Genomic DNA, 27,998 nt, shown 5'->3' with positions numbered 1-27,998 from the left:
TAGCCGGGATAAAGGGATCATTCTGGGGTGTTTTTTTTTCTTCTAAACCATAGTAAGGTCAGTTATTATCAACCGTGCCCTCTACCCCACAGACCTATGCTCTCACTCGTCCGCTGTGAGGGACCGCTCTCATTGGTTCCCTTCCCACTACCCAGCATGCTAGTCGGTGCGCACTGATCCGCTGCTACTGGAGGTAATATGGCGGCCATCAGCAAATACCTGACAGCTAAAAACTCTTCGATAGCCGGTGGAGTCCTACTCGTTTTATACATCCTGAAGCAAAGAAGAAGAGGGGGCAAGTCAAACGGGTATGTTGCTGAAGAAAGTATCATCGAATCTCCGTTGTACTTTAATTGTGCGTAGCTAGACTGCCAGGGGTTCTTGTGTCACACAACTTGTGGCCAGCAAGCCAAGAAACACTGTCCCGTTTGACGGGTGTAAAGTCTGAAAGTCGGTGAGATATTGCAGTTGTATAATATCGCAGTTATCAATAAGAAACAGGGGTTGATGACTGTGCATATCGCATGTTGTAGCAGTAAGTATGTGTTATTATATCTCTGTCAATGTTAATCTCCATTCTCATTAGCAAACAATAGAGGTCTTTAAACCCCGGTGCCGCGGGATAGTCGCAATGATGTGTATTAATCAAATCAAATTTTATTTGTCACATGCTTAAGAACCCTGGATTGCTAGTGTTTTGTAATTTTAATGATACTTTGATGCCACCGGCAGCCATCTTGGTACTCCTCAGAAGGAGCAGTCCTTCCAACTAGCTGTCTTAGATCAGAATTAGACATTTATCCATCTTTCTCACACGTCAAATTTCTAAGTTTTTAAGGTTAAGTTTAGGCATTAACTCAGCATTTGTAAAGTTAGGGTTATGTTTGGGCGTTAACTCTGAAATCTTAAGGTTAGGCATTAACTCTGAATGGTTAAGGTTTGGGATAGGCTTAAAACAAATATCTCAAAAACAACTTGCTATCGCTGGTTGCAACCTTTGGAATCAGAAGCAGAGGCAGATGCTTACGCCCAGCCCAGCTCCGCCCTGTCCACAACGCCCCGTCCTGTCCACAACGCCCCGTCCTGTCCACAACGCCCCGTCCAGTCCACAACGCCCCGTCCTGTCCACAACGCCCCGTCCAGTCCACAACGCCCCGTCCTGTCCACAACGCCCCGTCCAGTCCACAACGCCCCGTCCTGTCCACAACGCCCGTCCAGTCCACAACGCCCCGTCCTGTCCACAACGCCCGTCCCTGTCCACAACGCCCCGTCCTGTCCACAACGCCCCGTCCTGTCCACAACGCCCCGTCCTGTCCACAACGCCCCGTCCTGTCCACAACGCCCCGTCCTGTCCACAACGCCCCGTCCTGTCCACAACGCCCCGTCCTGTCCACAACGCCCCGTCCTGTCCACAACGCCCCGTCCTGTCCACAACGCCCCGTCCTGTCCACAACGCCCCGTCCAGTCCACAACGCCCCGTCCTGTCCACAACGCCCCGTCCAGTCCACAACGCCCCGTCCTGTCCACAACGCCCCGTCCTGTCCACAACGCCCCGTCCTGTCCACAACGCCCCGTCCAGTCCACAACGCCCTAGCAAAACTGAAACCTTGTTGAAGGTAACAGAGCTCACTGTTGCCCCTAGTGGCCGGTTTCCACAATCTCCAGACGTCCTCAGACTTGGATGGACATCAAATACTGACTTGTATGACGGGTGACCGGGCTGGTCCTCCATAGGAATAAATGGAATTCTACAGTATTTCAATAAAATGTTTTAAGTACAAAATTACGTGTATTTAAGTGTGTCTTTGTTGTAGTGGGGACAGTAACATAGTACAATAATAATAATAATTGGTCATTTAGCAGACGCTCTTATCCAGAGCGACTTACAGGAGCAATTAGGGTTAAGTGCCTTGCTCAAGGGCACATCGACAGATTTTTCACCTAGTCGGCTCGGGGATTAGAACCAGCGACCTTTCGGTTACTGGCACAACGCTCTTAACCACTAAGCTACCTGCCGCCCAGTACTTTGAGGAATATGTTTTTATATATTTTTTTTAATGTTCAGTTTACATAATATAACTTTAAGTATGCAATAAGGTGTCTGTAATAGAATATACTTGTCAAAAACGAATGTAGACGTTAATAAATGCATTTCTATAATTTCCAGAATATTTTTTACAATGGAGGATGAGTACCAAAATGGCTGTGTGGTGGTTTCAAAACAGCGCCCCCAGTCAGTCAACTAGGCTTAATATATATCATTGGCTAATCAGGGCTAATATTGCAACAACGTTACAAAGACATCACTGTCAGTTTTCAAAAATGATACAATGTTGCTTATTAGCAGCTTGCTGCCCCTTGATGGAATTTTGAAAGGTCCTTGGACTGTTTAAGAATAGCCAATTAAATTTCAAGTTAAATGCTGTGTCAAGACTCCACGTGACCTCTTTCCATTTAACCTACACACCCATACACTTGATTTATGATGATAATGATCAAACTAAATCAATGTTGCCTTCGTACTGTGTTCATTGATGATGTCGCAGGTGTCTACTTGAAACATTGTATCTGACTGTGCCATATAAACTTTTCAGTGAAAAAAGAGGCTCAGAACTGGTGTTGAGCAATGAAGTAAGTATACAAGCATACGCATCAACAAATGTATAAAATGTCCAACTACATGCCACATTTGTCCCCTGACACCTGCATTGTCTCTATTTGTGCAGGACAAAGCGGCCAAGAAAGACCGGGCGGCGGTGGACTATGTCTTCTTCCTCAGAATCAGCAAGATCATCCGGATAATGGTGCCTCGATGGTTCTGCAAAGAGGTGGGCGTTGTGGTTGGGTTATTGTTGTCACAGACAATATTGTCACATTGAGCAAAAACAAGATCAGAGTAGTTCCCAATGGCATTTTATAAGTCCATTATTATGTAGTGTGAATAATATTATTAAAAGGGAAGTTCCCCCATTAAAAAAAAAAATTTTTTTTACATGTGGCCTTATTTTCACTCTTTCTGTGCTTGTAGTTGATCCCCCAAACAGTGTTTTGATATATTCGGTTTGTTACATGGAAAATTGGTTGTTACATTTTGCTGAGTAATCACTTGCCATTGACAATGCATTATGAAAATGTGTCTAAGCATGTTATAAAACGCTCAAAGACACTCCAAACCAACTCCTATTACATCAGAATCTCATTCAGGATAATGTCTCTGCACAAAATGTTTTTTTTTTTTGTTTGTTTTTCACTGTGCCATAAATCCATGTTTGAATGATGTGTTTTACAACAACAACCAAAATATGGAAATATGGATTTATGGGACAGTGGATTTAGTTTTTTTAACAATTGAGCACAGAGACATTATCCAGAATGAGATTCTGATTTGATATGAGTTGGTTTGAAGTGTTTTTGAGCGCTTTATAACATGCTTAGACACATTTTCATAATCCATTGTAGTCAATGACGTGAAGAGTCTCTGTAACGAAACAAAATATATATAAACTCAGCAAAAAAAGAAACGTCAGTTTTTCAGGACCCTGTCTTTCAAAGATAATTTGTAGAAATGCAAAAAACTTCACAGATCTTCATTGTAAAGGGTAAAAAAAACACTGTTTCCCATGCTTGTTCAATGAACCATAAACAATTAATGAACATGCACCTGTGGAACGGTCGTTAAGACACTAACAGCTTACAGACGGTAGGCAATTAAGGTCACAGTTATGAAAACTTAGGACACTAAAGAGGCCTTTCTACTGACTCTGAAAAACACCAAAAGAAAGATGCCCAGGGTCCCTGCTCATCTGCGTGAACGTGCCTTAGGCATGCTGCAAGGAGGCATGAGGACTGCAGATGTGGCCAGGGCAATAAATTGCAATGTCCGTACTGTGAGACGCTTAAGACAGCGCTACAGGGAGACAGGACGGACAGCTGATCGTCCTCGCAGTGGCAGACTGTGTAACAACACCTGCACAGGATCGGTACATCCCAACATCACACCTGCGGGACAGGTACAGGATGGCAACAACAACTGCTCGAGTTACACCAGGAATGCACAATCCCTCCATCAGTGCTCATACTGTCCGCAATAGGCTGAGAGAGGCTGGACTGAGGGCTTTTAGGCCTGTTGTAAGGCAGGTCCTCACCAGACAGGACTGGCAAAAAGTGCTCTTCACTGACGAGTCACGGTTTTGTCTCACCAGAGGTGATGGTCGGATTCTCGTTTATCGTCGAAGGAATGAGCGTTACACCGAGGCCTGTACTCTGGAGCGGGATCGATTTGGAGGTGGAGGGTCCGTCATGGTCTGGGGCGGTGTGTCACAGCATCATCAGACTGAGCCTGTTGCATTGCAGGCAATCTCAACGCTGTGCGTTACAGGGAAGACATCCTCCTCCCTCATGTGGTACCCTTCCTGCAGGCTCATCCTGACATGACCCTCCAGCATGACAATGCCACCAGCCATACTGCTCGTTCTGTGCGTGATTTCCTGCAAGACAGGAATGTCAGTGTTCTGCCATGGCCAGCGAAGAGCCCGGATCTCAATCCCATTGAGCACGTCTGGGACCTGTTGGATCGGAGGGTGAGGGCTAGGGCCATTCCCCCCCAGAAATGTCTGGGAACTTGTAGGTGCCTTGGTGGAAGAGTGGGGTAACATCTCACAGCAAGAACTGGCAAATCTGGTGCAGTCCATGAGGAGGAGATGCACTGCAGTACTTAATGCAGCTGGTGGCCACACCAGATACTGACTGTTACTTTTGATTTTGACCCCCCCCCTTTTGTTCAGGGACACATTATTCCATTTCTGTTAGTCACATGTCTGTGGAACTTGTTCAGTTTGTCTCAGTTGAATCTTGTTATGTTCATACAAATATTTACACATGTTAGGTTTGCTGAAAATAAACGCAGTTGACAGTGAGAGGAAGTTTAATTTTTTTGCTGAGTTTATATATTTTAAACGGTTTGGGGGATCAAGTACAAGCACCGAAAGAGTGAAAAATAAGGCCACATGTAAAAATGGGTGAACTTCCTAGGCCGATAAGTTGTGTTCTGTAGGGCCACATGATAAGCATTGAACCTTGAAGTAAGTAGTCTCTGTGGTAATCGGCGATGGCCTTGTCTTGCACAGATAGATCCATGCTCCTTCATTGCGTCACTTTTACGCCACAACTTATCTCTTACTCTGTGCACGTGTCCCTCAACAGACAGTCATTAAGTGTGATCATTAACAAAGGTTGTTCGAGCTGACATGTTCTACAATATTGCCTTTAGCTTGTGTGTTCTAGAACAACACCTAAGAAGGCCAAACATAGTCCTGGCATACTGACCAGTTTGTTTGATGAGCCAAGGTCTGTTGGGTGTATCAGAGTTTATCCTCTACTGAATGAACTCTAAAATGACAAAAACCTGTTGTTAGTTAAGGACAGGTCTATTCTACCAGTCATGTTGTTAGTTAAGGACAGGTCTATTCTACCAGTCATGTTGTTAGTTAAGGACAGGTCTATTCTACCAGTCATGTTGTTAGTTAAGGACAGGTCTATTCTACCGGTCATGTTGTTAGTTAAGGACAGGTCTATTCTACCGGTCATGTTGTTAGTTAAGGACAGGTCTATTCTACCGGTCATGTTGTTAGTTAAGGACAGGTCTATTATACCGGTCATGTTGTTAGTTAAGGACAGGTCTATTCTACCGGTCATGTTGTTAGTTAAGGACAGGTCTATACTACCGGTCATGTTGTTAGTTAAGGACAGGTCTATTCTACCGGTCATGTTGTTAGTTAAGGACAGGTCTATTCTACCGGTCATGTTGTTAGTTAAGGACAGGTCTATTCTACCGGTCATGTTGTTAGTTAAGGACAGGTCTATTCTACCGGTCATGTTGTTAGTTAAGGACAGGTATATTCTATATTTGAACTTTCCTGTATTACTCATTCATCTAGTTTGCTCAAATGATTTACAATACAACTTGACGTTGATTTGCTTAAGAACTGTCCATTGCATTGTTTAATCTGTGTATTTCATTGTATGGATTTGCTCATCTGGTGTTGTCTGTTCCCTACCTGTCCTGCACCACTTCTCTATTCCCTCCATTGTTGTCACAGACAGGATACCTTCTCCTCATAGCTGCTATGCTGGTGGCCAGGACATACTGTGATGTATGGATGATCCAGAACGGAACAATGATTGAAAGGTCAGAATCACTGCGATTAGAATACAGTGTTCTAATTCTATGGTTAGATTCACTGCGATTAGAATACAGTGTTCTAATTCTATGGTTAGAATCACTGCGATTAGAATACAGTGTTCTAATTCTATGGTTAGAATCACTGCGATTAGAATACAGTGTTCTAATTCTATGGTTAGAATCACTGCGATTAGAATACAGTGTTCTAATTCTATGGTTAGAATCACTGCGATTAGAATACAGTGTTCTAATTCTATGGTTAGAATCACTGCGATTAGAATACAGTGTTCTAATTCTATGGTTAGATTCACTGCGATTAGAATACAGTGTTCTAATTCTATGGTTAGAATCACTGCGATTAGAATACAGTGTTCTAATTCTATGGTTAGAATCACTGCGATTAGAATACAGTGTTCTAATTCTATGGTTAGAATCACTGCGATTAGAATACAGTGTTCTAATTCTATGGTTAGAATCACTGCGATTAGAATACAGTGTTCTAATTCTATGGTTAGAATCACTGCGATTAGAATACAGTGTTCTAATTCTATGGTTAGATTCACTGCGATTAAAATACAGTGTTCTAATTCTATGGTTAGAATTACTGCGATAGAATACAGTGTTCTAATTCTATGGTTAGAATCACTGCGATAGAATACAGTGTTCTAATTCTATGGTTAGAATCACTGCGATTAGAATACAGTGTTCTAATTCTATGGTTAGAATCACTGCGATTAGAATACAGTGTTCTAATTCTATGGTTAGAATCACTGCGATTAAAATACAGTGTTCTAATTCTATGGTTAGAATTACTGCGATAGAATACAGTGTTCTAATTCTATGGTTAGAATCACTGCGATAGAATACAGTGTTCTAATTCTATGGTTAGAATCACTGCGATTAGAATACAGTGTTCTGATTCTATGGTTAGAATCACTGCGATTAGAATACAGTGTTCTAATTCTATGGTTAGAATCACTGCGATTAGAATACAGTGTTCTAATTCTATGGTTAGAATCACTGCGATTAGAATACAGTGTTCTAATTCTATGGTTGGAACACTGACTTGCCATGTGAGTTGTGATTCTTCACTATAGCTAGATGACCAGTGAGTTTGGTGGTGGTGTTCAAGGCGGTTAAAATATTATGGGCCGGTTCCCCATACACAGATTCAGCCTAATACTGGAGTAAGACGCATGTTCAATGGAGATAATCATTTTTAAAGTGCTCTTTAGTCCAGGACGAGGCTTATTCTGGCTCTGGGAAACCAGCCCCATATCATATGTATTTTCCTGCGCAGGAACTGATTGCTGTCTTTCAATCTCCCACAGTGGTGTAGTGGTCTAAGGCACTGCATCGCAGTGCTAACTGTGCCACTAGAGATCCTGGTTCGAATCCAGGCTCTGTCGCAGCCGGCCGCGACTGGGAGACTCATGGGCGGTGCACAATTGGCCCAGCGTCGTCCAGGGTAGGGGAGGGAATGGCCGGCAGGGATGTAGCTCAGTTGATAGAGCATTGCGTTTGCAACGCCAGGGTTGTGAGTTCGATTCCCACGGGGGGCCAGTATAAAAAAAAAAAAAAAAAAAAGATGTATTCACTAACTGTAAGTCGCTCTGGATAAGAGCGTCTGCTAAATGACTAAAATGTAAAAAAAATTAGCAGAGATATCAATCTGTTCAAGAAGCACTTTTATTCCTACATTGCTGTCATACCTGGGGTAACTCTCTTCCACGTGGGGTTTTTTCACAGAACTCAAACCTATAAAACCAATAACTTGTTTTTAATGTTTCTGATCGTTTAACATGGTACATGACTAGGCTCTTCAGGTCATAACACTTACCCACTATGGCTAATTGTGATTGGTTATTCCAATGCCAATGAATCTACTACAGTATAATCAGAAATCTCTCGTGTCAGAGCTCCTCTGCTTCCATACATATCATGGTCAATACAGCAACACACTAGCTAGGCTGTAAAGGGGAATGATCAAAGTCCTCTATCTAAATGTGTTTGGTTGTTACTTTCTTCCTACTGTCCATGACTGCTAGCCTGGTCACCTGCTATGGATGTGCTTGAGTTGGTGGTTTTTCCTTTCCAATTACTATGACCGTCATGGCAGGGGAATTGGCTGAAGCATAAACAGATCTGACTGAGGCTAGAACCTAGTCACTGCCATTACAGGTGAAATTCATTCATCTGCCAATATCTTGTCCATCTGTGTGTTCCGTTCACTGACCAAGTTGCTTCGTTCTTGTGCATGTTTTGGTTTGCAGTGCAATTATCGGTCGCTCCAACACAGACTTCAAGAACTACTTGTTCAACTTTTGCAAAGTCATGCCACTTGTAAGTGTGTTTTTGGTATTTCATTGCATCCAATATTGACTCGATTATAGATGTCCGTTGATCTATTTGACTCTGATATATTTTTTTGTACCTTTTTATTTAATATATATATATATATATATATATATATATATATATATATGATATAAATGTCATATGACAGTAGTTGGTTAGTTGTACAGCGAAGACTCCAGTAGACTTCCTAATTTCTCTTTTGGTGTAAATTCTCAGAGGAGACCTGATATTATTAACATGATAATATTATTATTAATCTCCCTCTATACTGTAGCTTATCACTTCCCAATATAATGTAGCAATAACTGCATCTCGTCTACTGCATCTCATCTACTGCACTGTCTACTGCACTGTCTACTGCACTGTCTACTGCACTGTCTACTGCACTGTCTACTGCACCGTCTACTGCACTGTCTGCTGCACTGTCTGCTGCACTGTCTACTGCTACTGTCTACTGCACTGTCTACTGCACTGTCTACTGCACTGTCTGCTGCACTGTCTGCTGCACTGTCTACTGCACTGTCTACTGCACTGTCTACTGCACTGTCTACTGCACTGTCTACTGTACTGTCTACTGCACTGTCTACTGTACTGTCTACTGCACTGTCTGCTGCACTGTCTACTGTACTGTCTACTGTACTGTCTACTGCACTGTCTACTGCACTGTCTACTGTACTGTCTACTGCACTGTCTACTGCACTGTCTACTGCACTGTCTACTGCACTGTCTACTGCACTGTCTACTGCACTGTCTACTGTACTGTCTACTGCACTGTCTGCTGCCTACTGCACTGTCTACTGCACTGTCTACTGCACTGTCTACTGCACTGTCTACTGTACTGTCTACTGCACTGTCTACTGCACTGTCTACTGTACTGTCTACTGCACTGTCTACTGCACTGTCTACTGCACTGTCTACTGTACTGTCTACTGCACTGTCTACTGCACTGTCTACTGCACTGTCTACTGCACTGTCTACTGCACTGTCTACTGCACTGTCTACTGCACTGTCTACTGCACTGTCTACTGTACTGTCTACTGCACTGTCTACTGCACTGTCTACTGCACTGTCTACTGTACTGTCTACTGCACTGTGTACTGCACTGTCTACTGCACTGTCTACTGCACTGTCTACTGCACTGTCTACTGCACTGTCTACTGCACTGCACTGTCTACTGCACTGTCTACTGTACTGTCTACTGCACCGTCTACTGCACTGTCTACTGCACTGTCTACTGCCTACTGCACTGTCTACTGCACTGTCTACTGCACTGTCTACTGCACTGTCTACTGTCTACTGCACTGTCTACTGTCTACTGCACTGTCTACTGCACTGTCTACTGCACTGTCTACTGCACTGTCTACTGCACTGTCTACTGTCTACTGCACTGTCTACTGCACTGTCTACTGCACTGTCTAAGCTGTACTGCACTGTCTACTGCACTGTCTACTGCACTGTCTACTGCACTGTCTAAGCTGTACTGCACTGTCTACTGCACTGTCTACTGCACCGTCTACTGCACTGTCTACTGTACTGTCTACTGCACTGTCTACTGCACTGTCTACTGCACTGTCTACTGCACTGTCTACTGTACTGTCTACTGCACTGTCTACTGCACTGTCTACTGCACTGTCTACTGCACTGTCTACTGCACTGTCTACTGCACTGTCTACTGCACTGTCTACTGTACTGTCTACTGCACTGTCTGCTGTCTACTGTACTGTCTACTGTACTGTCTACTGTACTGTCTACTGCACTGTCTACTGCACTGTCTACTGCACTGTCTACTGCACTGTCTACTGCACTGTCTACTGCACTGTCTACTGCACTGTCTACTGCACTGTCTACTGCACTGTCTACTGCACTGTCTGCTGCACTGTCTGCTGCACTGTCTACTGCACTGTCTGCTGCACTGTCTACTGCACTGTCTACTGTACTGTCTACTGCACTGTCTGCTGCCTACTGCACTGTCTACTGCACTGTCTACTGCACTGTCTACTGTACTGTCTACTGCACTGTCTACTGTACTGTCTACTGCACTGTCTACTGTACTGTCTACTGCACTGTCTGCTGCCTACTGCACTGCCTACTGCACTGCCTACTGCACTGCCTACTGCACTGTCTACTGCACTGTCTACTGTACTGTCTGCTGCACTGTCTACTGCACTGTCTACTGCACAGTCTACTGTACTGTCTACTCTACTGTCTACTGTACTGTCTACTGCACTGTCTACTGCACAGTCTACTGTACTGTCTACTCTACTGTCTACTGTACTGTCTACTGCACTGTCTACTGCACTGTCTACTGCACAGTCTACTGCACTGTCTACTGCACAGTCTACTGTACTGTCTACTCTACTGTCTACTGTACTGTCTACTGCACTGTCTACTGCACAGTCTACTGTACTGTCTACTGTACTGTCTACTGTACTGTCTACTGTACTGTCTACTGCTCTGTCTACTGCACTGTCTGCTGCCTACTGCACTGCCTACTGCACTGTCTACTGCACCGTCTACTGCACCGTCTACTGCACCGTCTACTGCACTGTCTGCTGCCTACTGCACTGTCTACTGCACTGTCTACTGCACTGTCTACTGCACTGTCTACTGCACTGTCTACTGCACTGTCTACTGCACTGTCTGCTGTCTACTGCACCGTCTGCTGCACTGTCTGCTGCACTGTCTACTGCACTGTCTACTGCACCGTCTACTGCACTGTCTACTGTACTGTCTACTGTACTGTCTACTGCACTGTCTACTGCACTGTCTACTGCACTGTCTACTGCACCGTCTACTGCACCGTCTACTGCACTGTCTACTGCACTGTCTACTGCACTGTCTACTGCACTGTCTACTGTACTGTCTACTGCACTGTCTACTGCACTGTCTACTGCACTGTCTACTGCACTGTCTACTGCACTGTCTACTGTACTGTCTGCTGCACTGTCTACTGCACTGTCTACTGCACAGTCTACTGTACTGTCTACTCTACTGTCTACTGTACTGTCTACTGCACCGTCTACTGCACTGTCTGCTGCACTGTCTACTGCACTGTCTACTGCACCGTCTACTGCACTGTCTACTGTACTGTCTACTGCACTGTCTACTGCACTGTCTACTGCACTGTCTACTGCACTGTCTACTGCACTGTCTACTGCACTGTCTACTGTACTGTCTACTGCACTGTCTACTGCACTGTCTACTGCACTGTCTACTGCACTGTCTACTGCACTGTCTACTGCACTGTCTACTGTACTGTCTGCTGCACTGTCTACTGCACTGTCTACTGCACAGTCTACTGTACTGTCTACTCTACTGTCTACTCTACTGTCTACTGTACTGTCTACTGCACCGTCTACTGCACCGTCTACTGCACCGTCTACTGCACTGTCTACTGCACTGTCTACTGCACTGTCTACTGCACCGTCTACTGCACCGTCTACTGCACCGTCTACTGCACCGTCTACTGCACCGTCTACTGCACCGTCTACTGCACCGTCTACTGCACCGTCTACTGCACCGTCTACTGCACCGTCTACTGCACCGTCTACTGCACCGTCTACTGCACCGTCTACTGCACCGTCTACTGCACTGTCTACTGCACTGTCTACTGCACTGTCTGCTGCCTACTGCACTGTCTGCTGCACTGTCTACTGCACTGTCTACTGCACTGTCTACTGCACCGTCTACTGCACCGTCTACTGCACTGTCTACTGTACTGTCTACTGTACTGTCTACTGCACTGTCTACTGCACTGTCTGCTGCCTACTGCACTGTCTACTGCACTGTCTACTGCACCGTCTACTGCACTGTCTACTGCACCGTCTACTGCACCGTCTACTGCACCGTCTACTGCACCGTCTACTGCACCGTCTACTGCACTGTCTACTGCACTGTCTACTGCACTGTCTGCTGTCTACTGCACCGTCTACTGCACTGTCTACTGCACTGTCTACTGCACTGTCTGCTGCACTGTCTACTGTACTGTCTACTGCACTGTCTACTGCACTGTCTGCTGTACTGTCTGCTGTCTACTGCACCGTCTACTGCACTGTCTACTGTACTGTCTGCTGTCTACTGCACCGTCTACTGCACTGTCTACTGTACTGTCTACTGCACTGTCTACTGCACTGTCTGCTGTCTACTGCACCGTCTACTGCACTGTCTACTGTACTGTCTGCTGTCTACTGCACTGTCTGCTGCACTGTCTACTGTACTGTCTACTGCACTGTCTACTGCACTGTCTACTGCACTGTCTGCTGTCTACTGCACCGTCTACTGTACTGTCTACTGCACTGTCTACTGTACTGTCTACTGCACTGTCTACTGCACTGTCTGCTGCACTGTCTGCTGCCTACTGCACTGCCTACTGCACCGTCTACTGCACCGTCTACTGCACCGTCTACTGCACTGTCTACTGCACCGTCTACTGCACTGTCTACTGCACAGTCTAATGCACAATAGCCATTTACAACATTAACAATGTCTACACTGTATTTCTGATCAATTTGATCTTATTTTAAATGGACAAAAAATGTGCTTTTCTTTCGAAAACAAGGACATTTCTAAGTGACCCCAAACTTTTGAACGGTGGTGTACATTCTGTAAAAATGTATCTTATCGTCTAGACAACTGGTATTTAATTTGCTCTGCATGCTTTGTATTCAACCGGCCCTCTGCCCATGGATTGAACACATCCAGATTTCATCACATGCGTACTGTGTTTGGAGAGTAGGCTAAGCAGTAGGTTGTGTTTTGATTAAGAGCTGATAGTAAAGTGCACGTTTTGTGACTGACAGATTGCATTGGTGAATAACTTCCTGAAGCTGGGTCTGAATGAGCTGAAGCTGAGGTTCAGAGTTCGGCTAACCAAACACCTCTACGACGAGTACCTCAAGTAAGCACTGTCTACTTTCTACTGCACTGTCTACTTTCTACTCTACTGTCTGTCTACTGCACTGCCTACTGCACTGTCTACTGCACTGTGTACTGCACTGTCTACTGCACTGTCTACTGCACAGTCTACTGCACTGTCTACTGCACAGTCTACTGCACTGTCTACTGCACTGTCTACTGCACTGTCTACTGCACTGTCTACTGCACTGTCTACTGCACTGTCTACTGCACTGTCTACTGCACTGTCTACTGCACTGTCTACTGCACTGTCTACTGCACTGTCTACTGCACTGTACTCTGTATTGTCTACCGTCTAATGTACCGTCTACTGCCTCTCTTCTCATAACCTTCATGTCAGGCTTTTTCATGTACATTCTAATAGTCTATCTACTGTTCATTACAATAGTCAATCTACTGTACATTCCAATAGTCATTATTATGTGCATTCCAATAGTCAATGTACTGTACATTTAATAGTCAATCTACTCTACATTCTAATAGTCAATATACTGTGCCTTCCAATAGTCAATATTATGTGCATTCCAATAGTCAATCAAATGTACACTGAATAGTAAATCTACTGTACATTGAATAGTCAATCTACTCTACATTCCAATAGTCAATCTACTCTACATTCCAATAGTCAATCTACTCTACATTCCAATAGTCAATCTACTCTACATTCCAATAGTCAATCTACTCTACATTCCAATAGTCAATCTACTCTACATTACAATAGTCAATCTACTGTACATTACAATAGTCAATCTACTGTACGTTTAATAGTCAATATTCTGTACGTTTAATAGTCAATATTATGTGCATTCCAATAGTCAATCTACTGTACATTGAATAGTCAATCTACTCTACATTCCAATAGTCAATCTACTCTACATTCCAATAGTCAATCTACTCTACATTCCAATAGTCAATCTACTCTACATTCCAATAGTCAATCTACTGTACATTCCAATAGTCAATCTACTGTACATTCCAATAGTCAATCTACTCTACATTCCAATAGTCAATCTACTCTACATTCCAATAGTCAATCTACTGTACATTCCAATAGTCAATCTACTGTACATTCCAATAGTCAATCTACTGTACATTCCAATAGTCAATCTACTGTACATTCCAATAGTCAATCTACTCTACATTCCAATAGTCAATCTACTCTACATTCCAATAGTCAATCTACTCTACATTCCAATAGTCAATCTACTCTACATTCCAATAGTCAATCTACTGTACATTCCAATAGTCAATCTACTGTACATTCCAATAGTCAATCTACTGTACATTCCAATAGTCAATCTACTGTACATTCCAATAGTCAATCTACTCTACATTCCAATAGTCAATCTACTCTACATTCCAATAGTCAATCTACTCTACATTCCAATAGTCAATCTACTCTACATTCCAATAGTCAATCTACTCTACATTCCAATAGTCAATCTACTCTACATTCCAATAGTCAATCTACTCTACATTCCAATAGTCAATCTACTCTACATTCCAATAGTCAATCTACTCTACATTCCAATAGTCAATCTACTGTACATTACAATAGTCAATCTACTGTACGTTTAATAGTCAATATTCTGTACGTTTAATAGTCAATATTATGTGCATTCCAATAGTCAATCTACTGTACATTGAATAGTCAATCTACTCTACATTCCAATAGTCAATCTACTGTACATTCCAATAGTCAATCTACTGTACGTTTAATAGTCAATATTCTGTACGTTTAATAGTCAATATTATGTGCATTCCAATAGTCAATCTACTGTACGCCGAATAGTCAATCTACTGTACACCGAATAGTCAATCTACTGTACATTGAATAGTCAATCTACTGTACATTGAATAGTCAATCTACTGTACATTGAATAGTCAATCTACTGTACACCGAATAGTCAATCTACTGTACACCGAATAGTCAACCTATTGTACACTGAATAGTCAACCTACTGTACACCGAATAGTCAATCTACTGTACACCGAATAGTCAACCTACTGTACACCGAATAGTCAACCTACTGTACACTGAATAGTCAACCTACTGTACACCGAATAGTCAATCTACTGTACACCGAATAGTCAACCTACTGTACACCGAATAGTCAACCTACTGTACACTGAATAGTCAACCTACTGTACACTGAATAGTCAACCTACTGTACACCGAATAGTCAATCTACTGTACACCGAATAGTCAACCTACTGTACACCGAATAGTCAACCTACTGTACACTGAATAGTCAACCTACTGTACACCGAATAGTCAACCTACTGTACACCGAATAGTCAACCTACTGTACACTGAATAGTCAATCTACTGTACACCGAATAGTCAATCTACTGTACACCGAATAGTCAACCTACTGTACACCGAATAGTCAACCTACTGTACACTGAATAGTCAACCTACTGTACACTGAATAGTCAACCTACTGTACACCGAATAGTCAATCTACTGTACACCGAATAGTCAATCTACTGTACACCGAATAGTTAACCTACTGTACACTGAATAGTCAATCTACTGTACACTGAATAGTCAATCTACTGTACGCCGAATAGTCAATCTACTGTACGCCGAATAGTCAATCTACTGTACACCGAATAGTCAACCTACTGTACACTGAATAGTCAACCTACTGTACACTGAATAGTCAATCTACTGTACACTGAATAGTCAATCTACTGTACGCCGAATAGTCAATCTACTGTACGCCGAATAGTCAATCTACTGTACACCGAATAGTCAATCTACTCTACATTCCAATAGTCAATCTACTGTACATTCCAATAGTCAATCTACTCTACATTCCAATAGTCAATCTACTCTACATTCCAATAGTCAATCTTCTGTACATTGAATAGTCAATCTTCTGTACATTCCAATAGTCAATCTACTGTACATTCCAATAGTCAATCTTCTGTACATTCCAATAGTCAATCTACTGTACATTCCAATAGTCAATCTTCTGTACATTCCAATAGTCAATCTACTCTACATTCCAATAGTCAATCTACTGTACATTCCAATAGTCAATCTACTGTACATTCCAATAGTCAATCTACTGTACATTCCAATAGTCAATCTACTGTACATTCCAATAGTCAATCTTCTGTACATTCCAATAGTCAATCTACTGTCTGTAAATAAAGTCACTCAACATGTCTGCCATCCCCAGAGGATACACGTACTATAAAATGGGTAACCTGGATAACCGCATCGCTAACGCCGACCAGCTGCTGACTCAGGACGTGGAGAGGTTCTGTAACAGCGTGGTGGACCTCTACTCCAATCTCAGCAAGGTACATCGCGTTTACTGCTGTTTAAGACCAAAGTATACCTTCTCGTCTATACCTTCTTGTGTGTGTGTGGTTCCAAGGTGTCCGGTACCAATTTGTATAGTTGTTGTAGTACACCTTAGTCTATCATTAACTTTATGTGTAAATGATACTATTGCTGAAAGCTGCTATTCACCAGGTAGGCCTACATAGTGTCAAATGTAAACAATGTACTGCATATCCCCTTTAGCCTCTCTTGGACATTGGACTGTACATCTTCAAGCTGACGTCTGCCATCGGCGCCCAGGTGAATATAAACTCAGATTCCCAGAAGCAACCAATAGATTCCATTCAAGTTTTAGAATGTACTGAAATACAAATATATTTCAAGTATAGAATGTACTGGCATTAACTTGGATGGGATGTCACCGTTTCCCCTCAGGGCCCAGCGAGTATGATGGCCTACCTGCTGATCTCAGGCCTGTTCCTGACCAGACTGCGGAGGCCCATCGGTAAGATGACGGTGACCGAGCAGCGGTACGAGGGAGAGTACCGATACGTCAACTCACGACTCATCACCAACAGGTAAAGACTCACGACTCATCACCAACAGGTGAAGGCCTGGATCTGACTTTATCATGGGTTGGCAATACAGTGCTTTTTGATCTGAGTATATCATGGGTTGGCAATACTGTGCTTTTTGATTTGAGTATATCATGGGTTGGCAATACTGTGCTTTTTTTATTTGAAGGAAAACTTGTTAAATCACCTCTGTCATAGAGTGAGTTCTTAAAAAAAAAAAAGAGAACTAAATGATGTTAAACATGTAATGTTTTGTCTCAGTGAGGAGATTGCCTTCTACAACGGGAACATGAGAGAGAAACAGACGATTCACTCAACATTTAAGAAACTGGTAAGTACCGTTTAGTCGTGTGTGTCAGTCCGAGGTATATTAAAGATCTCTATGTTCACTTCCATCTCAACGGACAAACTGCTGATTGTGAGTTTGAAAGTGTTTAATAATACTGTGATACCTTCTGTCTTCTAAGGTCGACCATTTGCACAAGTTCATCTTCTTCCGCTTCTCCATGGGCTTCGTGGACAGCCTGATCGCCAAGTGTAAGATCTAATGTTTTAACCCTACACATTAATATGATGATGTCCTCAGTTACGTAGCCAGAGATCTGATGCCAGAGAGCGATCTGGAAATGGCAGTTGGTTTCTGAACTTCTCCAACTTGCCGCTGTCCAGCCGCCACATTTTATAGTTGATTGGCCAGGCGACAAAATTAATATTGTTCAATGCATGATCTCCATGCTAACCCAGGTCTCGGGTCTCTTCCTCCCTCAGACATAGCCACTGTGGTGGGCTACCTGGTGGTGAGTCGGCCCTTCCTCAACCTGGCCGACCCCCGCCACATGAACAGCAGCCAACCTGAGCTGTTGGAGGACTACTACCAGAGTGGCAGGATGCTGCTGAGAATGTCCCAGGCTCTGGGAAGGATCGTACTGGCTGGGCGAGAGATGACCAGGCTCTCTGGGTGAGACTTCACTCTTCCCAAAACACTCCGATCACGTATTCAATTGAATTGATTCAATTCCATTATAATTCTAAAGTAGTAGCCTACTCCAGCCAGAGACCATCCCGTCTTGCCGTGACTTCACTTTGCTCTGCCGTCAGTGCTCTCCATGCTTTCTCTCCCTAGTGCTTTGGGTAGGAGGTCTTCTGAGCTAGGCCGGTCTCCCTTCTTCTCCTAGGTTCACCATGCGTATCACTGAGCTCATGAAGGTCCTGAAGGAACTGAACTCTGGGAAGTACGAGCGCACCATGGTGTCTCATCAGGACAAGGAATCAGAAGCTGTAGAAAGAGTCCCGCTGGTCCCGGGCAGCGGACGGATCATCAACGTAGACCACATCATCAAGTATGTGTGACAAAGCCTCAGTGCATTTCTGTACATAATATTGGCTGCATAAAATCTCCTTTAAATATGTTTACCTCACCGAAGTTGTCCACGGCCAATAGGTTTCCTGAGGTCTGAGGATGAATGGTCAGTAAGAACAGTGTCTGAATGTCTTGGTGTTGCAGGTTTGAACACACACCACTAGCAACACCCAATGGAGATGTCCTGATCAAGGACCTGAGCTTTGAAGTAGGCATCACTTTCTTTCCTTTAATGTATTTTATTTAACTTTTTCTTTATCCTGGTTAGTCTCACTGAGATAACATCCATTTAGCTAGATAAACCTGTGTGTTATCAGATCGTTAAGGCTACCATGAATGTGGAGTCCCTCTCTAATGAATGTGTTATCAGATCGTTAAAGCTACCATGACTGTGGAGTCCCTCTCTAATTAATGTGTTATCAGATCGTTAAAGCTACCATGACTGTGGAGTCCCTCTCTAATGAATGTGTTATCAGATCGTTAAAGCTACCATGACTGTGGAGTCCCTCTCTAATGAATGTGTGCAACTAGTTTAGTCATTCAGTCAGTTTGACATAAAGTACATTCGTATTTTAAAGTCGGGACTGTTCAAACCACTTTGATTTTAATGAGTGATATTGAAGCATTGTTGACGTTTCGAAAGGGCCACGTTGGATGTTACAATGTTATTCTCTCTCTCGCTCTTTCTTTCTTTCTTTCTTTCTTTTCTTTCTTTCTTTGTCTTTCTTTCTGTCTTTCTTTCTTTCTTCCCCCCCCCCCCCCTCTCCAGGTGAGGTCTGGTACCAACGTGTTAGTGTGTGGGCCCAATGGCTGTGGCAAGAGTTCACTCTTCAGAGTACTGGGAGAGGTGAAGAATGTTCCGTTTTATGTTACATTTATATTGATATGACTGTGCCTGTGGGAATGAAAGTACTGCAACAAAGTCTAACATTTTGGTTGAAGTAACTTAACAGAGTAGGCCCTCGAGGTAACGTCAGGTGTCTCTCCATAGCTATGGCCCCTGTTTGGAGGACAGCTGACCAAGCCTGAGAGAGGGAAGCTCTTCTACGTTCCTCAGGTAACTAAATGGACACCTTGAGTATTTTATATTACCAATTAGGGATGTAACGTATTCGTACCGAACCGTTCGGTACGGAACCTCGGTTTGGTCCGCACTGTAAACCCGAATGCATTGTAGGCCTATGCCTCTTGAGTAAAACGTAGCTGAAAAAAAACATTTCAAGCTTTTCCGTTTAAACAACTACACCATATGTGCACATTATCAAAATTCTAATCTTTAATTGGCACATTTCAAACTGCCCTTTTGTGAGGCGCAGCCGGGAAGTAGTTCCGTACGATGGCGAGTGGTGGGGTCGATAAACCAGAATTGGAGGATCCTCCATCTTCGTTTTTAAATGTCCAGTTTAGAAACATTTTGGCTTCCCAGATTACAACGGCGATGGACAGAATTGTGGATGAAATAGCCACGCTCAACAAGAATAGCCTATGCAGCCGCCAACAACCACAAATATGTTGACACATTTACGCAGACATCATCCCAGTATACCGGAGCGAGACGGAAACACAAAGAAACAACTACAACACAACATCGTCTCCCCTCTGCGTTCAGGCAGCCCTTGGCAGCTAATTCTGACCGGGCCAAAGAAATTCCAAGAGCGATAGCGGTAGGCTAGGTTTATATTTCTTTGGTTTTTATAGCTGTGGAAAGGCGCCCATTTTCAGTGGTTGAGAATACGGGGTTTCAGCACCTCGTGCAAGAGCTCGAGCCATGTTGTACTCCTGAGTGGCACAGTGGTCTAAGGCACTGCATCGCAGTGCTAACTGTGCCACTAGAGATCCTGGTTCGAATCCAGGCTCTGTCGCAGCCGGCCGCGACCGGGAGACTCATGGGCGGCGCACAATTGGCCCAGCGTCGTCCAGGGTAGGGGAGGGAATGGCCGGCAGGGATGTAGCTCAGTTGATAGAGCATGGCGTTTGCAACGCCAGGGTTGTGGGTTCGATTCCCACGGGGGGCCAGTATAAAGAAATATGTATTCACTAACTGTAAGTCGCTCTGGATAAGAGCGTCTGCTAAATGACGTAAATGTAAATGTAACCGCTCTATATAAGCAGGCCAAAGCCAAAATGTTCAATGAATTGGCCCAATGCATCCCGTGTTGCGCTTACTTAACAGTGACAGCCCGTCACATTACCCCAGACTGGGAGATGTACCGCGCTACAGACACGCCCCCCATTATGAGAGTCACATCTGGCACTGAAGGAGGCAGTGTCATGGTGCGTTCATAACCACGATAGAAGTGGGAATTTACCACATGCGACTGGGAAAAATCCACTTGAACGGCCCTCCAACTGGTAATTACTAGTGGGAAACTGACTATGATCAAGATAATGCACTTCTCCCACATGGTGACCTCTGACATCACCTACTAAGGAAATGGCCTTTATAACAGCTTTTTCGGCAGTTAAATGCAACAACACAATATTTATAAAAAGCAATCTATTCATATGTTTTTTTAACTCTATAATTAGTTTACAAGCATGGTAGCCGTACTTTTAGTTTATGGTGACACAGCTTGTTGGCCATTAGCCAATCGGTGTTTCTCAACGTGTTCAAATCACATGAATGCATCCAACTGGTATTTACGACTTCACAACTGGTCAATTCCCACATGGTTGCAAACGCAGCATCAGAGTGTGAACTTGAGAAGCCCAACAAATGAAACCTGTCAAAACAGACGATGCAAGGAACATTGTGAACGCCGAACATCGTGAATGGCATTTAATTTTCGCGCTGTACCGAAGCCGAACCGTGAACCCAAAAACGCAATACGTGCCGAACTGTGGGTTTGGTGAACCGTTACACCCCATTACATGTTCTATTCCATGTTTTGGCTAATTGGCAGCCATATCGGCTCTACTGTAAGTCTGTTACATCTCATTGTAAAGACCCTCCATGACCCCTGACCTCTTCCATCTTATTGTACAAGACCCTACATGACCTTTTGACCTATTGAATCCTATTGTAGCGACCGTACATGACCCTTGGCACGCTGAGGGATCAGGTGATCTACCCCGACACCTATGAGGAGCAGAAGAGGAAAGGCATCACTGACCAGGTGCTGAAGGAGTACCTGGACAACGTCCAGCTGGGTCACATCCTGGACAGAGAGGGGACCTGGGACACCGTGCAGGACTGGATGGACGTCCTCAGTGGAGGAGAGAAGCAGAGGATGGCGGTAAGAGAGGAATACTTCTTCCTGAATGGAATATTTTTCTTTTTGTTTGTTTTTTTACAATCAAAATGGTTTCTCATACCTCATTGGAGATACATTTTCCATCCATTAGTTCACACACTCATATCATCACGTTATCACAGAGTGAAGCCCATACTGGCCTTCTAAATAGTAGGCATTTAGGGTATATGAAAATAGAACATTTTATAGTATGTGAAATTTCAAAAATGTAGTATGCTTTAAATGTCAGGATGAGCCTAGTATATGTTGCTTATTAGACTAAACTAACTAGTATGTAGTACTGAGTATGTACACTGAACAAAAATATAAACGCAGCATGTAAAGTGTTGGTCCCATGATTCATGAGCTGAAATTAAAGATCCCAGAGATTTTCCATACGCACAAAAAGCGTATTTTTCATAATTGTTTGGCACAGATTTGTTTACATCCCTGTTAGTGAGTACTTCTCCTTTGCCAAGATAATCAATCCACCTGACAGGTGTGGCATATCAAGAAGCTAATTAAATCACACAGGTGCGCCTTGTGCTGGGGACAATAAAAGGCCAATCTAAAATGTGCATTTATTTTTATTTTTATTTTTAACATTTTTAGTCATTTAGCAGACGCTCTTATCCAGAGCGACTTACAGGAGCAATTAGGGTTAAGTGCCTTGCTCAAGGGCACATCGACAGATTTTTCACCTAGTCGGCTCTGGGATTAGAACCAGCGACATTTCGGTTACTGGCACAACGCTCTTACCCACTAAGCTACCTGCCGCCCACATACACAATTCCACAGATGTCTCAAGTTTTCAGGGAGCGTGAATTTGGCATGCTGACTGCAAGAATGTCCACCAGAGCTGTTGCCAGAGAATGTAATGTTAATTTCTCTACCATAAGCTGCCTCCAATGTTGTTTTAGAGAATTTGGCAGTACGTCCAACTGGCCTCAACCGCAGACCACGTGTATAGCGTCGTGTGGGCAAGTGGTTTGCTGATGTCAACGTTGTGAACAGAGTGCCCCATGGTGGCGGTGGGGTTATGGTATGGGCAGGCATAAGCTACGGACAACGAACACAATTGCATTTTATCGATGGCAATTTGAATGCACAGAAATACATACCGTGATGAGATCCTGAGGCCCATTTTATTTTTTTATTTTTTTTTGCGGGGGGTATCAGTAGGTAAGACCGATTTTGGGACACAGCCATTGACTTTGTTTGGTCTGCTTCATGTGTGTCTGTAGATGGCCCGGTTGTTCTACCACAAGCCTCAGTTTGCCATCCTGGATGAGTGCACCAGTGCTGTGAGCGTTGATGTGGAGGACTTCATCTACAGCCACTGCAGAACGGTACGGACACCACTCCAACCTTTTAGCCTGGACTCTTAGCACGTACTGCTATATGGTACATTCGGAAAGTATTCAGACCCCTTCCCATTTTCCACATTTTGTTATGTTACAGCCTTATTCTAAAATGGATGTTTTGTTAAATTACCCTCATCAATCTACACACAATACCCCATAATGACAAATCAAATACAGGTTTTTAGAATTTTTAGCAAATGTATTAAAAATAAAAAACTGAAATACCTTATTTACATAAGTATTCAGACCCTTTGCTATGTGACTCAAAATTGAGCTCCGGTGCATCCTGTTTCCATGGATCATCCTTGAGATGTTTCTACAACTTGATTAGAGTCCACCTGTGGTAAATTCAATTGATTGGACATGATTGGGAAAGGCACACACCTGTCTATATAAGGTCCCACAGTTGACAGTGCATGTCAGAGCAAAAACCAAGTCATGAGGTCGAAGGAATTCTCCGTAGAGCTCCGAGACAGGATTGGGTCAAGGCACAGATCTGGGGAAGGGTACCAAAAAATGTCTGCAGCATTGAAGGTCCCCAAGAACACAGTGGCCTCCATCATTCTTAAATGGAGGAAGTTTGGAACCACCAATATTCTTCCTAAATCTGGCCACCTAGCCAAACTGAGCAATCAGGGGAGAAGGGCCTTGGTCAGGGAGGTGACCAAGAACCCGATGGTCACTCTGACAGAGCTCCAGAGTTCCTCTGTGGAGATGGGAGAACCTTCCAGAAGGACAACCATCTCTGCAGCACTCCACCAATCAGGCCTTTATGGTAGAGTGGCCAGACGGAAGCCACTCCTCAGTAAAAGGCACATGACAGCCCGCTTGGAGTTTGCCAAAAGGCACCTAAAGACTCTCAGACCATGAGAAACAAGATGTGTTTCAGCGGCAGTGATTGGGAGACTAGTCAGGATCGAGGGAAAGATGAACAGAGCAAAGTGCAGAAAGATCCTTGATGAAAACCTGCTCCAGAGCGCTCAGGACCTCAGACTGGGGTGAAGGTTCACCTTCCAACAGGACAACGACCCTAAGCACACAGCCAAGACAGCGCAGGAGTGGCTTTGTGACAAGTCTCTGAATGTCCTTGAGTGGCCCAGACAGAGCCTGGACTTGAACCCAATCGAACATCTCTGGAGAGACCTGAAAATAGCTGTGCAGCAACGCTCCCCATCCAACCTGACAGAGCTTGAGAGGATCTGCAGAGAAGAATGGGAAAAACTCCCCAAATACAGGTGTGTCAAGCTTGTAGCATCAGACCCGAGAAGACTCAAGGCTGTAATCTCTGCTAAAGGTGCTTCAACAAAGTACTGAGTAAAGGGTCTGAATACTTATATAAATGTAATATTTCTGTTTTTATTTTCTATAAATTTGCAAACATTTCAAAAACCTGTTTTTGATTTGTTATTATGGGATATTGTGTGTAGATTTATGAGGGGGGAATAAACAGTTTTATCAATTTTAGAAAAGGCTGTAACGTTACAAAATGTGGAAAAAGTCAAGGGGTCTGAATACTTTCCGAATGCACTGTATGTCTGAGTGCTTACTTCTAAGTCCATCTTTTATAAATCTCCAGTTTAATAAATAATAATAATACACGCTACATACAAGTTAAGTCTTCAGCATGGTTCATCTAGTTCTTTTGGTGTGTAGCTCCATATGTGTTCTCTGACTGGTTTGTTTCTATAGGTTGGCATCAGTCTGTTCACTGTCTCTCACAGAAAGTCTCTGTGGAAACACCATGAGGTAAGATCGCAACCTTTTCTGGAAACACTGGGACGTGGGAATTTGTGGCTACTGATGTGTCAATGTACTGTTGGGAATGCTCTGGGAGATTATTGTGGGGAAACTCTTTCTGGCAGTTTCAAAATATGTATATTTTGTTTAATTTGTGTCATGTAAACAAGGGTTTATTCAAGTTCCCCTGGTGTGGCTGCAACCATGCACTATGTACAGAATGTCCGTTTGGAAAAAACACAATGTTGCACATGATTAATAATTCAAGAAGTTTGGATGGCTGAAATGAGACTATTTTTTGTTTTTTGTAATTTTCTCCAGTACTACCTTCACATGGACGGGAGAGGTAACTACGACTTCAAACCCATCACCGAGGAGACCATCGAGTTTGGCTCCTAGACGAACACGCGCACCATCATTTGTCCTAGAGGAAGGTGTCCACTAATTCTGCACTTAAAACAAGTTTTGAACTAAACCTAGACTATTGTTTTTAATCAATTGTAACCTCCTTTTTTGTTTGTATTCATTTGACAAAGCCGTATTTAAAAGATCTTGTTAGTCTGATCAAGAAAGCATTTGTCCACGGTGATTGTATATAACTTGTCATGTATGGTCCAAACTCATGCAGATTAATGGGCTAATCCAATCCAGATGAATTATGTTTGTTATACAACTGTGAACTGAATCATGTTTCGTAACAATTAAGATTACTCTTATCTGATGAATTAACACAGGGAGATGGAGCCTAGGTGATGGTTTTGTGGTCCTTTAGATAAGTCACTGAGGGCAGGTAACAGTATAATCGGTATCTTGTCTTTTTCTAAGGTACATGTATAATATGCAAATTAAGCTGCTAGTTTCCTCTATTGTGGTGAAGTCCTTCCATGTGCTTTCCTAGCCTGGTCCCTGATCTGTTTGTACTGTCTAGGACCAGGCTAGTCTATCAAGGCCTTTCCTAGCCTGGTCCCTGATCTGTTTGTACTGTCTGGGACCAGGCTAGTCTATCAATCAAGGCCTTTCCTAGCCTGGTCCCTGATCTGTTTGTACTGTCTGGGACCAGGCTAGTCTATCAAGGCCTTTCATTTCCTGGTCCCTGATCTGTTTGTACTGTCTAGGACCAGGCTAGTCTATCAAGGCCTTTCATTTCCTGGTCCCTGATCTTTGTACTGTCTGGGACCAGGCTAGTCTATCAAGGCCTTTCCTAGCCTGGTCCCTGATCTGTTTGTACTGTCTGGGACCAGGCTAGTCTATCAAGGCCTTTCCTAGCCTGGTCCCTGATCTGTTTGTACTGTTGCTCTTCCTCGGATCAGGATGGTGCAGTGTAATAGACCCCAGAAGGCTTATTTCTTTACCACAGCAGTAACTACTACCCAACAGTTGCCTCTTATCAGTGTAATATACTGACTGTAACAATATTGTTCGTCCATTTTAGAAATGAACTGTAAAGAAACAGGCTCTGTAAAACTCATAGTTATATAGGCGAGGGACTGTAATATAGTGACTTGACTCTTTAAGTGCATGTGCCTGCAATAAAACTGTACGAACAATGCATTTTCATTAAAACAGAGACTGGACTGGAGTGTGTTTATTACCACAGGGACACTTTCAGTTGCCAAAATGTTGTTGAACGTTGCAGATCGAATAGAGCCCACGTGATCGCCGTGAATAGAGCCCACGTGATCGCCGTGAATAGAGCCCACGTGATCGCCGTGAATAGAGCCCACGTGATCGCCGTGAATAGAGCCCACGTGATCGCCGTGAATAGAGCCCACGTGATCGCCGTGAATAGAGCCCACGTGATCGCCGTGAATAGAGCCCACGTGATCGCCGTGAATAGAGCCCACGTGATCGCCGTGAATAGAGTCCACGTGATCGCCGTGAATAGAGCCAACGTGATTCCTTGTTCTAGCTGTTTGTCCTATAACCTATTTCTATCTGAGCGTTCCAAAACGTTGTGCTGACCGTGTTTAGTGGGCTTCTGGTTTTATGTCCTTAAAATCCTTAAAGGATTTAGTATCACATAGAAAGTAACACAATGTGAAAGGTAGGTAGGTGTGGCTCGGTTGGTAGAGCATGGCGCTTGCAACGCCAGGGTTGTGGGTTCGATTCCCACAGGGAGCCAGTATGTAAATGTATGCGCTCTGGATAAGAGCGTCTGCTAAATGACTAAAATGTAAATGTAACAATATTATAATATGCCATTTAGCAGACACTTTTATCCAAAGCGACTTACAGTCATGCGTGCATACATTATTTTATTTTTTTGTGTATGGGTGGTCCCGGGGATCGAACCCACTACCTTGGCGTTACAAGCGCCGTGCTCTACCAGCTGAGCTACAGAGGGAGGTAAATGGCTTAAAGACAACAAAGTCAAGGTATTGGAGTGGCCATCACAAAGCCCTGACCTCAATCCTATAGAAAATGTGTGGGCAGAACTGAAAAAGCGTGTGCGAGCAAGGAGGCCTACAAACCTGACTCAGTTACACCAGCTCTGTCAGGAGGAATGGGCCAAAATTCACCCAACTTATTGTGGGAAGCTTGTGGAAGGCTACCCGAAACGTTTGACCCAAGTTAAACAATTTAAAGGCAATGCTACCAAACACTAATAGAGTGGGAATGTGATTAAATAAATGCTTAAATAAATAATTCTCTCTACTATTATTCTGACATTTTACATTCTTAAAATAAAGTGGTGATCCTAACTGACCTAAGACAGGGAATTTTTACTAGGATTAAATGTCAGGAATTGTGAAAAACTGAGTTTAAATGTATTTGGCTAAGGTGTATGTAAACCTCAGACTTCAACTGTACATACACACACAGTTGAAGTCGGAAGTTTACATACACCTTAGCCAAATACATTTAAACTCAGTTTTTCACAATTCCTGACATTTAATCCTAGTAAAAATTCCCTGTCTTAGGTCAGTTAGGATCACCACTTTATTTTAAGAATGTAAAATGTCAGAATAATAGTAGAG

At 43.5% G+C, this 27,998-nt stretch overlaps 1 protein-coding gene across 1 annotated transcript; it reads left to right on the top strand.

Moving 5' to 3' along the window:
* The first annotated feature begins 138 nt into the window (after positions 1-138).
* On the top strand, positions 139-26,594 carry LOC121569942 (ATP-binding cassette sub-family D member 3-like). Its single transcript, XM_041881298.2, has 20 exons — positions 139-308; positions 2,595-2,631; positions 2,727-2,828; positions 6,099-6,187; positions 8,455-8,524; positions 13,339-13,436; positions 16,645-16,768; positions 16,995-17,051; positions 17,187-17,329; positions 17,588-17,657; positions 17,794-17,863; positions 18,095-18,284; positions 18,502-18,666; positions 18,831-18,894; positions 19,456-19,533; positions 19,678-19,743; positions 21,713-21,922; positions 23,164-23,268; positions 24,973-25,029; positions 25,342-26,594. Exons 1-20 carry the CDS (start codon positions 199-201, stop codon positions 25,417-25,419), a joined length of 1,983 nt encoding a protein of 660 aa, XP_041737232.1. The 5' UTR covers positions 139-198; the 3' UTR covers positions 25,420-26,594.
* Positions 26,595-27,998: the final 1,404 nt, after the last annotated feature.

This window comes from Coregonus clupeaformis, chromosome 7 (genome assembly GCF_020615455.1).
Source record: "Coregonus clupeaformis isolate EN_2021a chromosome 7, ASM2061545v1, whole genome shotgun sequence".
In the NCBI taxonomy this organism is placed as follows: Eukaryota; Metazoa; Chordata; class Actinopteri; order Salmoniformes; family Salmonidae; genus Coregonus; species Coregonus clupeaformis.
This window is presented reverse-complemented; position numbering and strand designations above follow the sequence as displayed.